This window comes from Amphiura filiformis, chromosome 3 (assembly GCF_039555335.1).
Source record: "Amphiura filiformis chromosome 3, Afil_fr2py, whole genome shotgun sequence".
NCBI lineage: Eukaryota > Metazoa > Echinodermata > Ophiuroidea > Amphilepidida > Amphiuridae > Amphiura > Amphiura filiformis.
Window position 1 is genome coordinate 80,523,031 of NC_092630.1, and position 20,088 is coordinate 80,543,118.

The 20,088-nt window shown below is 37.2% G+C and overlaps 1 protein-coding gene across 2 annotated transcripts in view; it reads right to left on the reverse strand.

The window, feature by feature from the left end:
- LOC140149242 (uncharacterized) overlaps nt 1-20,088 on the reverse strand; it is a 75,949-nt gene that overhangs the window by 26,304 nt on the left and 29,557 nt on the right. For both annotated transcript variants that reach the window (XM_072171473.1, XM_072171475.1), the window contains exons 4-12: nt 18,902-19,012; nt 15,524-15,713; nt 11,574-11,711; nt 10,494-10,675; nt 8,256-8,399; nt 7,485-7,629; nt 2,618-2,683; nt 1,131-1,204; nt 351-614 (exon numbers count right to left, since the gene is read on the reverse strand). In XM_072171473.1, coding sequence (XP_072027574.1) covers nt 351-614; nt 1,131-1,204; nt 2,618-2,683; nt 7,485-7,629; nt 8,256-8,399; nt 10,494-10,675; nt 11,574-11,711; nt 15,524-15,713; nt 18,902-19,012 — 1,314 coding nt within the window. The remainder of the gene's footprint in view (nt 1-350; nt 615-1,130; nt 1,205-2,617; nt 2,684-7,484; nt 7,630-8,255; nt 8,400-10,493; nt 10,676-11,573; nt 11,712-15,523; nt 15,714-18,901; nt 19,013-20,088) is intronic.

Below are 20,088 nucleotides of genomic sequence, written 5' to 3' on the forward strand. Positions count from 1 at the left end.
GCAATTTAAGTTGGTCTCATTGGAAACTCCTTTTAAAATGCATGAGCTAAATCTCTGAAGGTTACAGTATGTGTTCTGGAAAATACCGTAAAACCTTGTCTACAAGCATATAGAGTGCTTCTGATAAAAACTAAATTAATCCGGGCGCCATTATGGAATTAGAGCAAATAAATTACAGATCCAAGCACATACAAACAAGTATTATTGTAAGACCCATCTATTGAATTGGCATATTTACGCATGTATCGTATTAATTTAACTTTCATCAAAAACACTATATATGCTTGTAGACGGGGTTTTACGGTTTATTTAGTGGGGTATCTACAAAACAACTTTTCATATAATCTCACCTCAGCTTCTTCAATTTTTTCTGGAGTGTCAAGATCCTCAAATGCAACACATTCCTCATTTCCAAGTACAACTGAAAGAGTTTCTATTTTCTGTATTGCCAGTGCACCTGTTTCACCTCCAGTTCTGTTTCCTTCTGCTGAGATATTGGTTAACGCCAAGATGGCTGCCTTAGCAACATTTAGGGTTACATTCTCAAACACGATGGTAGTCAGATTCTCTAATGGTCCCAAATATCCAACAATGGTGTCATAAGCCTTTTTTTCCTGTGGTTACAGATGTAATTGAAAGTAATGGAATGGTTCAAAACTAACCAGTATGGCCTTCTCATACAAATATTTAAATTAGTTTGATCATCTTTTCTATGTTATGGCGTTTCAGATCATAATCCAACCAGACACAAAACAAGTTTCCAACATTGGTGAATTTGGCAATTTACTAGAGTTACACAGTTTGTAATAGAGGCCTTGCATGTGACGTATCATCCGTAAATATGGCGGACTACTCAAATGCATTCAACAAAAGCATGACTGCAATCTACCGTGACAGTTCGTCTCACACACATAACCCTGCACTACGATCAAATAAGTTGAAGACAACATTTGATTGAATGGACTGCACTCCGCCATAACTACGGTGAAGGACACCGGCTCAAATGCTTTGTTTGGAGCCAATCGATAATTTCATGCAGGGCCTCTATTAAGGTGGCCCACAACAAACATTTGCAAATACAAAGAATATGCAAATAATCAATCAAACAATCAATCAGTATGAGTACTTACCGCATCTGTTCCATTCAAGACTTCCAATAAATCTAATCCTGCGTAGTAGTTTTTCGTGTCTAAAATAAGACCATCTATTGAACAAAATATATATAAGCATACTTGAATTTTTCTACTAGACTTTTGTATTGATAACAAAAATTCTGAATACTGTTGATTTAATATGACATTGTCTTGAAGACAATACTGTTTATATGGTAGTAATGGTCTGATATAATAAATGCACGGTCAGGGGAGACTCAGAGGGTGTCTTCTCCTTTGTATAGCCCATTCCTGATTTATGCTTAATTCTATGTTTTGTATTACCAAGGATAGAGGAATTTTGTTTTAACTGCACTAAAATAAGTCATTTATTCTGTGTACAATTTCATCAGGTATGCATATACCATATTCTCACTACTTAACACCTATAGGGTGTTGCATTCTCCTAAAGTAGGGCGTAATTGGAGGTCCACTTTAGAATGATAATTTCCATTAAAAACATCACTAGTACCATCTGAAAGTGCTGCGGTGCTTCGCAATTATACAGGACTTCTACAAATACTGTAAACATTGTTGATAACAATGGTCTGTTGCCACATTGATATCGCAAAATCGGCGATTGATGTTAAAAAAATGCAGGTACTGTATGATTTTGACAGCATTTACGGAACAGTTTGATCGGAAAACTGGTGGAGCGTTCATTAGAGAGACAATGGTACTGAATCGACAGTGTCATCTGCTACTACAGATGAGTGAAAACACTTGACTCATGTTGTGACTTGGACTTAAGTCAAATTAACTTGAGTTAGTTATGCTGCGATGGTCATTCAATCTCCATGCATGATGATGCGTGATAACAGCTGCGTGGCAAGCTGCGCCCTGCACGTAGTGTCTGACGCATGAACACGTGTATCATTTGTACCCACAAGATGGCGAAAGGCTGACGGCCTCTATTGCAAGTACAGGTATAAAAGCAAATAGCAAACAACAGAAATGTTTTTGAAAGCATAAAGTCAAATATTCTGTCACTGATGTCAACATCACATTTATACAGGACAGAAATAATATTACTAATGTCATAATATAAGTAAACTAAAGTCTGCAAAATACCCCATTTGTCAAATGTGGTTCAATAACAACACAGTAGTGCTTTTACAGAAAAATACCCAAATTTAAAAGTTGCAGTTTACAGCGATCAATGGTTATAATGCCAGCACTGTAAACACGTATAGCCTGCCATTATCTTCACGCTTACTTCAAATCAATACAAATACAAACTTTTAAATTGGGGTATTTTTGTTTCAAAACACTGTTGTATTGTCAATATTGAACAAAATTGGACAAATGGGGTATCAAAATGCGCATAAATAAATCATCCTTTTTTTATGTTAAAATATTGTGAAAACAATTATTAGTTTTGAATCTATAGGCGTATATATAACAGCTGAGTTACTTTTTGTGCACACTTTATGTTGGCATTTCATATATCCATTCAGGGTACTTACCATAATTGCATATTCCTTCTGGAAGACAGAATCCACCAGATCCACACATAGTATTGTTGTAGCAAACTAGATCAAATGAAAGAACTTATGTTTAGACAATACAAAAATAAAATAATGTCAGATTCGGAATACAAAACTGAACATACATGAATGTATGTTGCATCACAGTGGACCACACTGCTGGGTGCCATAGCAGTATTGTCAACCAGAACTTCAAGGGAAATTGTATTTAGCAGATCAATAATTTTGGGCCAGGGGATGATTTAGTACTTCCCATAATCTGTTTTGAAAGTTTTGTTAGCAAGCCTCAACTTCTCCTGTGGGTCACTCCATACCATATCAAAAAGGGCCCCATCTGACCCCTCAGATTTGCGTTATATTTTACTCATATGTTGTACCTGTAGAAATATTAAAAACCTGCAAGCTTGAGGTCTGTAGCTCTTACGGATTTTCCATGGCAGCCATTTAAAGTTGGACTAGGGGGTCTAAATTTGGACCCAGAAGCTGCCATTTAAATAAATTTCATCTTTGGGAGCCTCTGCTGTCCTTCGAAAGAAAGAGAGAGGTCTGAAACCTTGTATACACACTAACTGCATACCCAATTTGTCAAAAAGTAAACAAAATAAATGTCTGCAAATTGCCTGTTGTGTCACAGGGTCATTAAACATGCAAAAAAAAATGTTTTGTAAACTGGCAAGTTTAGTCTCCCTAAATTCACATTTCTTGTCAGATTAATTGTTTTTTTTTGGGTGGAGTGCGTGTCAGCACCCACCCTATATCTCTGACTATTGACCTATTTTTTCACATGCTGCAGTGTTGAGAAAATATTCGTGCCAGTTATATCCCAAACACCCACAGAGGTGATAGTTTACGGCGAGTTTTGTAATTATTACTTGATTTTGATATGTAAGTAATACGATAAAGTCATCATAGGCAGTAATGTGTTTGCATTAAAAGAAATAACAAAAATAATTATTTAAGTAATAGAAATACTATTTGGAAATTGCAGCAAGATTTGCAGATGTTTTTATTTGAACAGTATCAGTTCACCAGTTTTGCTAGTTTTCCTAATCTTTGGGCTAAATTAATACCGGTAGCATCGTGAAGGTCATATATATATCATTTTATACTGACAGCTAGCTGTGCATTGTGTTCAGTGTGTACACAGGCTATTTACTTTTCAAATCTTGCTGATGCTTGTATAAGGTATTATAGACAAATTATTAGAATGCATGTGCTCCAGTAGATATGGCCCAGGTTGAATAAAATAAATAAACATATGAATGAATATTTTATTCCCTGGATTATTTTTGTTGGGACAAAATAATGATATAATTTGACGCTTTGAAATACAGTTATGTTAATCATAATAAAGTTACAAAGTTAAAAAAAATAATATCGAAATATTGCAAAATCAAATTTTTCCCGTCATAAGTTGTTTCAAAACAACATATTGAGGAAATTGATATGACAGATTTTTAAACTTTGATATGGAAAGATACCCAGCCCTGTTGTCTCACCAGAGAAGATGAGCAGAAGTCTTTCTATCTGATGATAAAAAAAAAACTCTAGGTATGATTACGAAAATGTTTTAAATAACTATTATCTACAAAAGTTTTATAACACTGTTTTATATAAAATGTTAACATAAAACGTCTTCTGTTATGATGTGAAGGGTTAATATAAAAACAGGGAAAATTTGTTCCAACTGACCAGCAGAGAACAAAGAATGAGCAATAGATAAGATTAAAATCAGGAAAATATGACACAACCTCAATGGGGAATAACAAACGTATAAAGTTAAAAATTCTTTTAACTTTGGTTATACGCTTTTGTGTTATTCCCCATTGGAAATCGATGTTGTGTCATATTTTCCTGTTTTAATTGTGAAGACTTACTCATACTTTCATTTCTCTTGACAATTTTTCATTTGCCCACCCTATTCCTTTTAAAGGAATTTTTATTTGTTGTTACTGATGCTATATATAGGATAAACACAATGCATATCCAAAAATTTTGAGGTCACAATTGTTTTACATTTTGAACAGCGGCCTCGCAAAAAGATTATTTTTTATTTATTGCAAATTCTACATTTTCAGGGGTCAACCAAAACTTCAAGGGAAATTGTATTTAGCAGATCAATAATTTTGGGTCAGAGGATGATTTAAGCACTTCCCATAATCCATTGTGAAAGTTTTGTTATCAAGGCCTCAACCTGTAGCCAGCCAATTCCCTTGTAACAGATTCCCTCTTCTCCAGTTTCAAATATTCAAATAATTGTATGTGTGCTGCTTACCTCCACATCCAAGCAGTTCAAATCTCATGCCAACATAGCCTGCATCACATGGCGTCATAATATGTATTGTGATTGCTACTTACCTCCGCATCCAAGCAGTTCAAATCTCATGCCAACATAGCCTGCATCACATGGTGTCATAATATGTATGGTGATTGCTACTTACCTCCACATCCAAGCAGTTCAAATCTCATGCCAACATAGCCTGCATCACATGGTGTCATAATATGTATGGTGATTGCTACTTACCTCCGCATCCAAGCAGTTCAAATCTCATGCCAATATAGCCTGCATCACATGGCGTCATAATATGTATGGTGATTGCTACTTACCTCCGCATCCAAGCAGTTCAAATCTCATGCCAACATAGCCTGCATCACATGGTGTCATAATATGTATGGTGATTGCTACTTACCTCCACATCCGAGCAGTTCAAATCTCATGCCAACATAGCTGCATCACATGGCGTCATAATATGTATGGTGATTGCTACTTACCTCCGCATCCAAGCAGTTCAAATCTAATGCCAATATAGCCTGCATCACATGGCGTCATAATATGTATGGTGATTGCTACTTACCTCCGCATCCAAGCAGTTCAAATCTCATGCCAATATAGCCTGCATCACATGGCATCATAATATGTATGGTGATTGCTACTTACCTCCACATCCAAGCAGTACAAATTTCATGCCAACATAGCCTGCATCACATGGTGTCATAATATGTATGGTGATTGCTACTTACCTCCACATCCGAGCAGTTCAAATCTCATGCCAACATAGCTGCATCACATGGCGTCATAATATGTATGGTGATTGCTACTTACCTCCGCATCCAAGCAGTTCAAATCTCATGCCAATATAGCCTGCATCACATGGCGTCATAATATGTATGGTGATTGCTACTTACCTCCGCATCCAAGCAGTTCAAATCTCATGCCAATATAGCCTGCATCACATGGCATCATAATATGTATGGTGATTGCTACTTACCTCCACATCCAAGCAGTACAAATCTCATGCCAACATAGCCTGCATCACATGGTGTCATAATATGTATGGTGATTGCTACTTACCTCCACATCCCAGCAGTTCAAATCTCATGCCAATATAGCCTGCATCACATGGCGTCATAATATGTATGGTGATTGCTACTTACCTCCACATCCCAGCAGTTCAAATCTCATGCCAATATAGCCTGCATCACATGGCGTCATAATATGTATGGTGATTGTTACTTACCTCCGCATCCAAGCAGTTCAAATCTCATGCCAATATAGCCTGCATCACATGGCGTCATAATATGTATGGTGATTGCTACTTTCCTCCGCATCCAAGCAGTTCAAATCTCATGCCAATATAGCCTGCATCACATGGTGTCATAATATGTATGGTGATTGCTACTTACCTCCGCATCCCAGCAGTTCAAATCTCATGCCAATATAGCCTGCATCACATGGTGTCATAATATGTATGGTGATTGTTACTTACCTCCACATCCAAGCAGTTCAAATCTCATGCCAACATAGCCTGCATCACATGGTGTCATAATATGTTTGGTGATTGTTACTTACCTCCACATCCAAGCAGTTCAAATCTCATGCCAACATAGCCTGCATCACATGGTGTCATAATATGTATGGTGATTGCTACTTACCTCCGCATCCAAGCAGTTCAAATCTCATGCCAATATAGCCTGCATCACATGGTGTCATAATATGTATGGTGATTGTTACTTACCTCCACATCGAAGCAGTACAAATCTCATGCCAACATAGCCTGCATAACATGGTGTCATAATATGTATGGTGATTGCTACTTACCTCCGCATCCAAGCAGTTCAAATCTCATGCCAACATAGCCTGCATCACATGGTGTCATAATATGTATGGTGATTGCTACTTACCTCCGCATCCAAGCAGTTCAAATCTCATGCCAATATAGCCTGCATCACATGGCGTCATTATATGTATGGTAATCGCTACTTACCTCCGCATCCAAGCAGTTCAAATCTCATGCCAATATAGCCTGCATCACATGGTGTCATAATATGTATGGTAATTGCTACTTACCTCCACATCCAAGCAGTTCAAATCTCATGCCAATATAGCCTGCATCACATGGTGTCATAATATGTATGGTAATTGCTACTTACCTCCACATCCAAGCAGTTCAAATCTCATGCCAACATAGCCTGCATCACATGGTGTCATAATATGTATGGTGATTGTTACTTACCTCCACATCCAAGCAGTTCAAATCTCATGCCAACATAGCCTGCATCACATGGTGTCATAATATGTATGGTGATTGCTACTTACCTCCGCATCCAAGCAGTTCAAATCTCATGCCAATATAGCCTGCATCACATGGTGTCATAATATGTATGGTGATTGTTACTTACCTCCACATCGAAGCAGTACAAATCTCATGCCAACATAGCCTGCATCACATGGTGTCATAATATGTATGGTGATTGCTACTTACCTCCGCATCCAAGCAGTTCAAATCTCATGCCAACATAGCCTGCATCACATGGTGTCATAATATGTATGGTAATTGCTACTTACCTCCACATCCAAGCAGTTCAAATCTCATGCCAATATAGCCTGCATCACATGGTGTCATAATATGTATGGTGATTGCTACAGCACGGACAGGTACAGGGAAATAGTTGATTACTTCTGTATGATATCTGGCACCAGCATAAAACACCTGTAATATCACACAAAAGGCAAAAAAACTGTTGTGTTGAGATTTGAGTTCATTATTGTTCCTATGATGAAGCCTACAATTCTACCAACTGAAATGTTTGAAATGTCAGATTTTTTTCTTTAGGGTTTTATAAACATTTTGTTATTCAAACGAGAGAAAGTATTCACAGCTTTCTAAATCTAAATCTCAACAAATAAAATTGTTAAAGCGACATCTGATTGAGAAATTATGATGAAAACACATCAGTAAACAGTTTCAAAATTACATTTTACATGAATACCGATTAAAAATATTACATAGCGTGGTTTTGAATTTTCAATACTTCAATATTCGCAGACAGCTGATGGGAGGTTATTCTACTCAGATGATATCGGGAAAGAAACTATTTGTATGACATTTGATGATACTTTCATGGCAGGAACTTCACAGGATGACATTGTCTAGTGCTCAGAACATGAATTGCAAATATATCTGTGTCATTTATCTAGAATTTATAATTATCACATAACAGCAGATTTCAATGATTCCGATGCCTTAAGGCTTATGATTATGATTATTTTGGGTAAAAAATGTTTTGAACCAAAGAACCAAAATTGATCTTTGTACATAGTATTTTGTACACTTACACTGTTTGCATCACCTACAATATAGATGTCTCCAGAGGCATTTTCATATTCCACAATGAAAGAATCTACACGTTTCTCTATATTGAGGGCCAATCCTTGAGTTATGATACCAGCAACCCACATCTCTTCACCTTCAAAATCAATCTAAACAAAAAGCAAAGTTTATGCCAATTATTTGGTTGTTTCAAACTTTTGATCATTACAAAGGCTTGGATTTTAATGACCCCATCAGACTTCCCTGCCGCTTCCCGCTGTGGCAAGCAGCATGACGTTTCAACCGATGACAAGCCTGAATTGTGTCCATTTGTATGCAATGCGCGTGCACCACGCCACCCAACGGCAAGCGGCATGGTAGTATGAAACCAGCATAACTTCACCCCTTTTCAATTGAACACAAAGCATAGGTGGTTGAGCAGTTCAAGACAACTTAGTATTGAGCTCAAGTTATATACATCTAGTGTAACAATGACCAACCCAATGTCAATATGTACCATATCAAGTTAACGCCATTGATAGGACATCAGACTCCAGTATGTGAGGTCCCGAGGTTTGAGTCCCGGGGAAGATGGAAAATGTTTTTGTGAAAATAATTGCGCAAGGTTCAAATTCCCTTGGTCAAGGGACTATCTGCCAAATAAATCTCTGTTTACCAGTATGTTAGTTACTCGGGGAGCTGATCCTGATTGTGACCATTATATGTAGGTAGACTAGGAGATTGCATCTATATTATGCTGTGTCCTTGCATGTTATCCCATGCATGTACAGAGAGATATGCATGTGCAGTCATGTATATAACAATCAGTTACCAAAAGAATATAATAGGGTGAAAGCCCCTGACTGTCCCAATCTGAGACTAGAGTATAGGACACAGGTGCAACAATTAGTGACCTCACTGGGGTTATCATAATCAATTAACTTGCAGTCATTGGCTATTGTCCTCACATTTGGATGCTGATGAGCCTCGATATAAAGATGTTGACATGTTCCAAATTTGAATTACATGTTAGCATCTGTGCACTGCCCTTGTATGTGTGAAATAAACTAAAGTTTGGTAGTGACTTGAGGCTTCTACACACCGGCACTGCCCTTGAAAATGTGAAAATGATCTGCAGGATTAGGTTAACATGCCATTTTGATACTAAAACCAGTACCCATGCCATGGAAGGTGAGCATGTTACCTACGGGGTCGACGATAAATATGGGGAGCAAAAATATTACAAGTATACACAAACCAGAGTTTGCACGTAAGCGCTGACAAAATGAGTGCTCGTGTATGCTCTGATGAGCGATGTCGCCAGGTCCAAACCCTGTACCAGAGTCAGCTGAATTCAAGTATACCCTGAGGGCACAGGCATAAAATATTCTAATCTATGCATTACTAATCTATGCCAGTTCCTATGACGCTACCAAGCTCAAGAGCAAGGGTCGGCGGCAGAGATAAACTTGGAATATTGCATCTGACGTCATCCTTGAGGGGTGTAGAAAGTTTCTGCACTCAAATGATGCCATGTTTATGTTGACCCATATCCAATATTATAGCCTACTACATAGATCGAAAGCATGTTTCTACTTTGTGGCGGTGATGCACATGTACAGCATCATCATCCCTATATCTTCGTGTTAAAAATTGCCATGATAGTACGGCTAATCCTCTCGCTTTTTCAATAGCTACGCATGGCGATTTTGTTCGAGATAGGCTGAGCGACTCAGGCTAAGCATAGTACGACTATCATATGAGATACCATCAAGTTCCATTCTACACATTTTTACGATTTGCGCATGCTCTAGTATCCCATATGGTGTTGTTATTATAAGGAAATTGGATTTGTTTTGAGGTAAAACCAAGGTTTTGTTTTAAATACACTCACTTGAAATTAAATACACTAATTAGCGGCCATCACTGTTTGCTCTGGATATATTTTTACTGCATTTTTGGAGTAACGATTTTTAAATCGAAAGTTAAAATTGTGATATATTTAATTTTGAGAATTACAATTATATAAAGGAAAACATTTATGATCCAGGTGTTTGTATAATAGAAAATTCGATCACACGTGTATATCACAATGCATATGTAAACTTTCTTTATCTGTGTCAACAATAGAATATTGATCACCAACGGAGCATGGAGCTTTATGAAAAAAAATTTTTTTTTAATATAGCGTGTTGACACTATGTGATGTCATATGCATTATTCCCATTTTATTTCTGGTGGTGACTCTATTAGTCTGATCATACCGTTATCCAATTTGCTACATCATCCAGACTGGGTGCCCATCCTCCTTCCACACTGTCTACATCAATCCACACATTAAACCTGGCTGTGTCTACATCATACCCAGAGGCAAAGATAGATGATGTATTAATTGTACCCCAGCCACACTCTATGCCCAGAGGACCGGTACATCGATACCTTTTAACTGGTGGATAAAAAGCACAAATAATAATATGGTAAGAGATGAGAGAGATGCCTACAACACCCACTGCACCCCTCCACACACATACACAACCCTGTTTGTAAATATGTTCAAACAAGGACCTCGACTTAACGAGGATATAAACGAGGACTCACACACCCTTTTTTGAATCGGCACACCATGGACCTCACACAGACATACCCGACAACTTACTATCCAACTGAAACCCGTCCTATACCCCCTCTTATATGTTATCTTTTATGCAAATTTGCATCATTTACGTCATCCTGGTCATAGTTTCAAACCAAGGACGTTCTCGTTTGGAGGTGTGTCCTCGTTTTATGGTGTGTATCCATATGTAGGCCCAAGTTTGGAGGCATTTACAAACGCACCACCACCCCCTACACACACCCACCCCTACACGCCTTCACCGACAAACGTGGACCCTTATTGTGTGTGTGGTTGTTAACAGTGAAACCGTGGACCCCCACACACACACAGACATATCATAATCCATACGTGGACTTCTTTGATATTTCACCGCTAACCGTGGTCCTGGTATTACACCTACCATAGCGGACCCTACCCCATATGCAAAGTTATGCTGTATAGCACCCTCTGCCGCTGTCCTACGATCGTGGATGTCCACGTTTCGCAGTTTATGGTTTTTCACTACATAAGTGTGGACTCAAAGTCCATGTTTGTAGGTGAAAACAAGCGCATACACCCCTACTCACCAACCCCCACTTGTAATATATAGATAGTTGTAGATAGTTGTACACAATCTATAACTTACATCAGCTCCTGCTTGATGATACCTCTCCCCTCCCTGATTCTGAGACTAGTATATTCTATTCTCAGCCCTCATTAATATGACAAATAGTACAAGCATTTAATTTACCTGAAGCAGGAAGTGTAGAATTTGATTCTTCCCCTACATCAAAATCAGTGGTATATCTGCAAGTACTGGTTTCCATGTCGCAAATAGAACTCACATCACACAAGCAGCTACGTTCTTCAGGTGCATCTAAAGTCAAGGCTGTAGATTTAACAATTTGGGTAAATTAACATCATTTGAAACTTGGTTTTGTTTGTTCAGTACAAAGTTTATACAGGGGTCAGATTTTAAACTGGTTAAAACATTATTTTTGGTATCAGAATGCAAAATAAAGTGTGAAATATCTTGTTAAACCCATGCCACTTGTGTGACTTTTGTTTTGATTCTATAACAATACAAGTTACTTGAATTTCTAGGTAGTTTAAATTAGTAGCTCAAGACTATTTTTGTTTTACATTCATGTATGTGACACGATTTGGTCCATGGAGGCCAAAGGCTGCAAATTTGCAGATAAAACTGAGATAAACTTAAAAATGTAGAGTAAAAAACAATAAAATTTTTCTTTGAAAAAGGCTTAGCGACAGCAAGCAAAGCTCACATAAGTGAACATTTTTGTTGTGAGAATAGTCAAATTCATCAACAAAAAAAAAAAAAAAAAAAAAAAAAAAATTTTGTCACATTAATATTCAGAGTCTCAGATACAAAACAGATCATCTCCAAATTTTTCTTTTCTCAAATAATATTGATATCTTATGTGTCACTGAGTCATGGTTAACACCTAACATTGATGATAATGAAATTGTTATTGATGGATACAATTTATATAGAAAAGACCGTGTTGGTATGGAACATGGTGGTATTGTTGTGTATATAAGAGAAGGTATTGATTACAATGAAGAGGTTAATATAAGTATTGATAATGATGTTGAAGTTCTATTCACTGAAATCAATTTGCCTTGTACTAAACCAATTTTGCTTGGTACTGTTTATAGACAGCCTAATTCAAATGCCGAGTATTTAACTAAAATTGATCTTGTGTTACAGAATGCTGTGGCTAATTATAATGAGGTTATAGTTGTTGGTGATTTTAACCTTGATTTATTTAAAAGTAACTTCTCTAAAAAGGTTAAAAACTTGGCTAAAAACTCAAACTTTACTCAATTGATCACTGAAGCTACAAGAATTACTCCTGAAACAAGATCTTGTTTAGATCTTGCTTTTGTAACACATCCTGACATGATCACTGCTCATGGAGTACATCATCTTGGCTTGAGTGATCATTCATTAATTTTTGTTGTACGTAAAAGTAAGAAAATTAAAAACCCTCCTAAATTAATTAAATCTCGCTCATATAAAAATTTCAATGATATTGATTTTATTAACTCACTTAAAACTAAAGACTGGGATATAGTTACTAGTTACTCAGATGTTGACTCTGCCTGGGCAGTCTGGTTTGATATGTTCAACGAGGTATGTAATAATCATGCCCCAATTAGGGAAAAGAAGATTAGAGGGTATCTCCTGAATGGGTAACTACTGACTTCCTGAAACTTACTAAAGATAAAGAATTCTATTATGATAAAGCTCATAAAACTAATGACCCACTTGATTGGGATAAAGCCAAAACTCTTCGCAATAAAGTCAATAACTTACGTAAAACTCTTAAGAAAAATTACTACAACACAGAGATTGAAAATAACTTGCACAATTCTAAGAAATTATGGAAAACCATTAGGAAGGTTATTCCTGGTAAAAATAAGAGTTCAGTAGCTAACATTAAAGTTGATGATAAAGTAACTACTAATGACAAAGATACTGCAGATGTTTTTAATGATTACTTTACTACTATTGGCTCTAACCTAGCTAGTAAATTTAACTCTCATGATGAAGATAATATTCAAGTTAATAATTTGGGTTATGATTATAATGCTGTGAATGATGCTTGTAAATTTAATTTCTATTGTATATCTGCTGATTATGTTTTTGATCAAATTTGGAATTTCTCAAATAACAAATCTCCTGGACTTGATGATATTGATGTCAAATTATTCAAAACTGCTGCTCCTATTGTTTGTAAATCACTTATGATATATGTAATCTTTCCTTAGCTACTGGTGTTTTTCCTTCTGTTTGGAAAAATGCAAAGTTGTTCCTATTTACAAAGCTGGTTGTAAATCTAATGTTGAAAATTATCGTCCAATTTCTGTGCTAAGTATTGTTTCTAAAATAATTGAGCGTGCAGTTCATGATCAAATGTATTCTTATTTGTCTGTAAATAATTTTCTAAACCCATCTCAATCTGGTTTTCGTTCACAATATTCTACTGCAACAACAGTTATTGATGTTGAAGATTTTATTCTTATGAACATGGATGATGGAAAGGTAACTGGTGCCATATTTCTTGACCTTAAGAAAGCCTTTGACACTGTCAATCACAGTCTTCTTCTTACTAAGCTCAAGAAGTTTGGCATCAGGGACAATGAACTCAACTGGTTCAAATCAGTATCTCATAAGTAGAATGCAGTCAGTAAAAGTAGGCAGTTCTTTATCAGATTTAAAACCAATTAACATTGGAATTCCACAAGGGTCTATATTAGGTCCTTTATTATTTATTATTTTGTAAATGATCTGCCTGATTGTGTTATATGTAAAACAGTAATGTATGCTGATGATACTTCATTGCTTGTTAGCTCATCAGATCCTTTATGTCTTCAAAACAGTCTAAATTTTAACATGTGTAAAATTGCCAGCTGGTTTAAAAAGAACCACCTCACTTTGAATATCAGCAAAACTAAATTGATGCTTTTTGGTACCCCTCAAAATCTTAGTAAGTACCAAAATATTTCTTTAATTTATGAGGGTGTGACTATTGAGAGAGTTGACAACTTCAAATATCTTGGAATTATTTTTGATAGTCACATGACTTGGTCACATCATATAGATTTAATTGCTTCCAACGCCTCTAAACGTTGTGGTGTTATTCGTCACGTGAAATATTATCTTCCAAATTATATTCACAAAAACTTGCTGATTCTCTTGTCATGCCACATTTTGATTATTGCAGTCATGTTTGGTCCAACTGTTCACTTACTCTGTCAAGTAAGTTACAAATTCTCTTGAACAACCTTGCTAGAATTATTCTTTCTGCTGATATCAGAACTAATATTGATTCAATGATGTCTTCTCTCAAGTGGCTTAAACTAGATAAAAGGTGGAATAATCATATTCTTATTATGTTATTTAAATGCCTTACTGGCAGAGCTCCTGATTATCTTTGTTCCAAATTTTCATTTACCAAATCCACTCATGATCATGTCACAAGAGGTACTTCCTCCAATTCACTTGTTGTTCCTCAATTTAACAATAACTCTGGTAAGAGATTGTTTCAGGCGAGAGCAGCAAATCTGTGGAATAGTTCTGTTGATGTTGACACTCGCACTAATTATATTTCCTTGAGCCTAAGTGAATTTAAATCAAGAGCTCTCACAATCCACACTGTTCATTGATTTTCATATTTTTCATGATTCTTGTAATTTTTTATAATATGGTATTGCATATTTTTCTTGTAATACTTGTGTAATAAATGTATTTAAGTGAATTACACCTGTACATGTATGTCACAGGGCCTCCAAGAATAGCAGTGCTTTTACACTGAAGGAGCTACCCTGTATAAAGAAAGTTGAAATAAATAAATAATAAATAATAAAATTGATTGTTTTCAATAAATGATAGCCTATTGTATGTATAATGTAATAATTACAGTAACTCAATTTTCAAAAATGCCTCCTTTAATTAGCCCTCATGGACCAGATTGTGTCACATATGTTAGCAACCAATCTATATATTTTCTGTACAGAGACTGTATTTTACAAGTATTTTGAAGGAAACTTGGAATTAGACTTGTAGCAGGGCAACAAAGTCAAGTATCAACTAAAATAATCTGGGGCTTGAGACTCTTAACCAGCCTCCAATAATTTGATAAAATATGAGTTGTAGTGTAATCCTAAACATACCTGATATATTGAGTTCTGGATCTTTAGTTGCTAATGCAATCTGATACCATTCAGGCCATATCCGTGAACCAGCACAACATTCCCTGATGGGTTCCAACACATAGATCTCAGTGGGCATTTGATCTGTTTGTATATCACACGGATCGGTGCAATTCTCAGTGAAAGTGCTCCAAGAACCTGCATATTGAGACTACACAAAGAGGACCAACTCATAAGTTAGCCAGTATAAATGGGGAAGAGGTGAACCTGCAAAGAGGACAACTCATTAAAAGTGAGCAATGGGGAAGAGGGCACCTGCATATTGAGACTACACAAAGAGGACAACTCATTCAGTTAGCCAGTATAAATGGGGAAGAGGGGCATCTGCATATTATTGAGACTACACAAAGAGGACAACTCATTCAGTTAGCCAATATAAATGGGGAAGAGGGGCACCTGCATATTGAGACTACACAAAGAGGACAACTCATTCAGTTAGCCCGTTTAAATGGGGAAGAGGGCACCTGCCTATTGAGACTACACAAAGAGCACAACTCATTCAGTTAGCCAGTTTAAATGGGGAAAAAGGGCACCTGCATATTGAGACTACACAAAGAGGACAACTCATTAAGTTAGCCAGTATAAATGGGGAAGAGAGGCACCTGCATATTGAGACTACACAAAGAGGACAACTCATTCAGTTAGCCAGTTTAAATGGGGAAGAGGGTCACCTGCATATTGAGACTACACAAAGAGGACAACTCATTAAGTTAGCCAGTATAAATGGGGAAAAGAGGCACCTGCATATTGAGACTACACAAAGAGGACAACTCATTCAATTAGCCAGTATAAATGGGGAAGAGGGGCACCTGCATATTGAGACTACACAAAGAGGACAACTCATTCAGTTAGCCAGTATAAATGGGGAAAAGGGGCGTCTGCATATTATTGAGACTACACAAAGAGGACAACTCATTCAGTTAGCCAGTATAAATGGGGAAGAGGGGCACCTGCCTATTGAGACTACACAAAGAGGACAACACATTCAGTTAGCCAGTTTAAATGGGGAAAAGGGGCACCTGCATATTGAGACTACACAAAGAGGACAACTCATTAAGTTAGCCAGTATAAATGGGGAAGAGGGGCACCTGCATATTGAGACTACACAAAGAGGACAACTCATTCAGTTAGCCAGTATAAATGGGGAAGAGGGGCATCTGCATATTATTGAGACTACACAAAGAGGACAACTCATTCAGTTAGCCAGTATAAATGGGGAAGAGGGGCAGCTGCATATTGAGACTACACAAAGAGGACAACTCATTCAGTTAGCCCGTTTAAATGGGGAAGAGGGGCACCTGCCTATTGAGACTACACAAAGAGGACAACTCATTCAGTTAGCCAGTTTAAATGGGGAAGAGGGGCACCTGCCTATTGAGACTACACAAAGAGGACAACTCATTCAGTTAGCCAGTTTAAATGGGGAAAATGGGCACCTGCATATTGAGACTACACAAAGAGGACAACTCATTAAGTTAGCCAGTATAAATGGGGAAGAGAGGCACCTGCATATTGAGACTACACAAAGAGGACAACTCATTCAGTTAGCCAGTTTAAATGGGGAAGAGGGTCACCTGCATATTGAGACTACACAAAGAGGACAACTCATTCAATTAGCCAGTATAAATGGGGAAGAGGGCACCTGCATATTGAGACTACACAAAGAGGACAACTCATTCAGTTAGCCAGTATAAATGGGGAAGAGGGGCAGCTGCATATTGAGACTACACAAAGAGGACAACTCATTCAGTTAGCCAGTTTAAATGGGGAAGAGGGGCACCTGCCTATTGAGACTACACAAAGAGGACAACTCATTCAGTTAGCCAGTTTAAATGGGGAAAAGGGGTACCTGCATATTGAGACTACACAAAGAGGACAACTCATTAAGTTAGCCAGTATAAATGGGGAAGAGAGGCACCTGCATATTGAGACTACACAAAGAGGACAACTCATTCAGTTAGCCAGTTTAAATGGGGAAGAGGGTCACCTGCATATTGAGACTACACAAAGAGGACAACTCATTAAGTTAGCCAGTATAAATGGGGAAGAGAGGCACCTGCATATTGAGACTACACAAAGAGGACAACTCATTCAATTAGCCAGTAAATGGGGAAGAGGGGCACCTGCATTATTGAGACTACACAAAGAGGACAACTCATTCAGTTAGCCAGTATAAATGGGGAAGGGGGGCAGCTGCATATTATTGAGACTATACAAAGAGGACAACTCATTCAGTTAGCCCGTTTAAATGGGGAAGAGGGGCACCTGCATATTGAGACTACACAAAGAGGACAACTCATTAAGTTAGCCAGTTTAAACGGGGAAAAGGAGCACTTACATATTGAGACTACACAAAGAGGACAACTCATTAAGTTAGCCAGTTTAAATGGGGAAAAGGGGCACCTGCATATTGAGACTACACAAAGAGGACAACTCATTAAGTTAGCCAGTATAAATGGGGAAGAGAGGCACCTGCATATTGAGACTACACAAAGAGGACAACTCATTCAATTAGCCAGTAAATGGGGAAGAGGGGCACCTGCATTATTGAGACTACACAAAGAGGACAACTCATTCAGTTAGCCAGTATAAATGGGGAAGAGGGGCAGCTGCATATTATTGAGACTATACAAAGAGGACAACTCATTCAGTTAGCCCGTTTAAATGGGGAAGAGGGGCACCTGCATATTGAGACTACACAAAGAGGACAACTCATTAAGTTAGCCAGTTTAAACGGGGAAAAGGAGCACTTACATATTGAGACTACACAAAGAGGACAACTCATTAAGTTAGCCAGTTTAAATGGGGAAAAGGGGCACCTGCATATTGAGACTACACAAAGAGGACAACTCATTAAGTTAGCCAGTTTAAATGGGGAAAAGGGGAACCTGCATATTGAGACTACACAAAGAGGACAACTCATTAAGTTAGCCAGTTTAAATGGGGAAGAGGGGCACCTGCATATTGAGACTACAGAAAGAGGACAAACTCATTAAGTTAGCCAGTATAAATGATAAACAACCCTCTCTTCCATTGACAATGTGGGTGATGAACCATGCCTGAAACTGGGATTCCCCCTTGATCTTACTGTCCCTGTTTTCACATTAGCAGTTTCTAGCTAGCTCATCAATACCTTCCTTATCTCATGCAAGTGTTCAGAAGACATCAACACCAAACAAAAAAATATGCAAAACACATGTAGGAAGTGTTTTGTACAAAGTGCAAAGTTTATCCTCATTGAAATAATGTGGTGAGTCCTCAATGTTTATCTCTCATGGTTATCACCCATAATACACTTTGATCTGAAATGGTGAAAGGGCTTATTTGATATATGCTTACCACAATATATGTATCATTGCCTTGAGCAACATACATATCAATCCAATGATTCCTGTGACTTTTGCCCATATATTCCCGTACAGTTTCTCTGCTCCACACCCATCCTGATACCTAAAAAATTACAAGACAAACAAATAATCATTATGTTGTTTAAGTTAAGATTTGTGTTGCCATTAATTATATGTTCAAGATGGTTATTTGGTTTGTTTTAAAATGCCGTAAAAGATTTTTTTTTTTTTTAAAGATCAAGAAAATGGCAAACAAACAGACACAAACTGAGACTTCAAGTTAAGACCAACAGAGCAAAGAAAATGTAATATACAAAAACATGAAATGGAAGAAAAATTGTTTCTAGGTAGTCGCTTGTGGTAATTTTTCTCTTTCTCTTTTTTTTCAAAAGTCCAAGATTACTAAGAAATTACAGTAAATGTAGTTTCATACCAAAGTTACACAAGTGCACCAGGAGGGTGAGAATTCATAAGGGCAATGTAGGGACAATAGGTCACAAACAATGCCTGCCAAGTTTTACAACAGTTATTGTTATTAATCCATCTCTTTAAGGGGAGGCGATCTTTTGTGCATAATTATAGAGGGCCAGGGGATTCACTCTATCATTATAAAAAAATATTTAAAGAAATCAAAGAGCCCTAGGAATAAAAATTGTGGTGTAATTCACGCCAGATACAATTTCTTTTAATGACAAAAATTAATTTTTGTAATCGATCAAAAACCAAACGTTTTATACAAATTTTGAATTTAGCCTGAATCCGTAAATATGGCACCTCTCGCCCTTTTTCAGGTCAAGGCTGTTTTTACCATTATGCAGCGAATCATTGTTGACGCTATTTTACATACATGTCTAAAACACTCTAGAGAAAGAATTTTGCCATATACTGCTGAAATATCTTTTGTTGATTTCGAAAGATAATGTCTTAATCTATCGTTACAAAATGTGTCATACAAAAGGCTAAAGATAGCATTATGAGATTTATCTTTTATTATTACACTCTTCCGCTTCATCTGCCTCCGTGGCAGAGCGGTAAAGACTGGGACTGATAATCAACGACGCGTGGAATCATTGGTTCGAGTCCCATCGAAGCCTGTGGGAACTTTTTTTTTTTCTTCAAAATTCATGATCGCATTCCGAAATGAGTCACTTGTCGCTAAATCGTGTATCGTATCCTTAA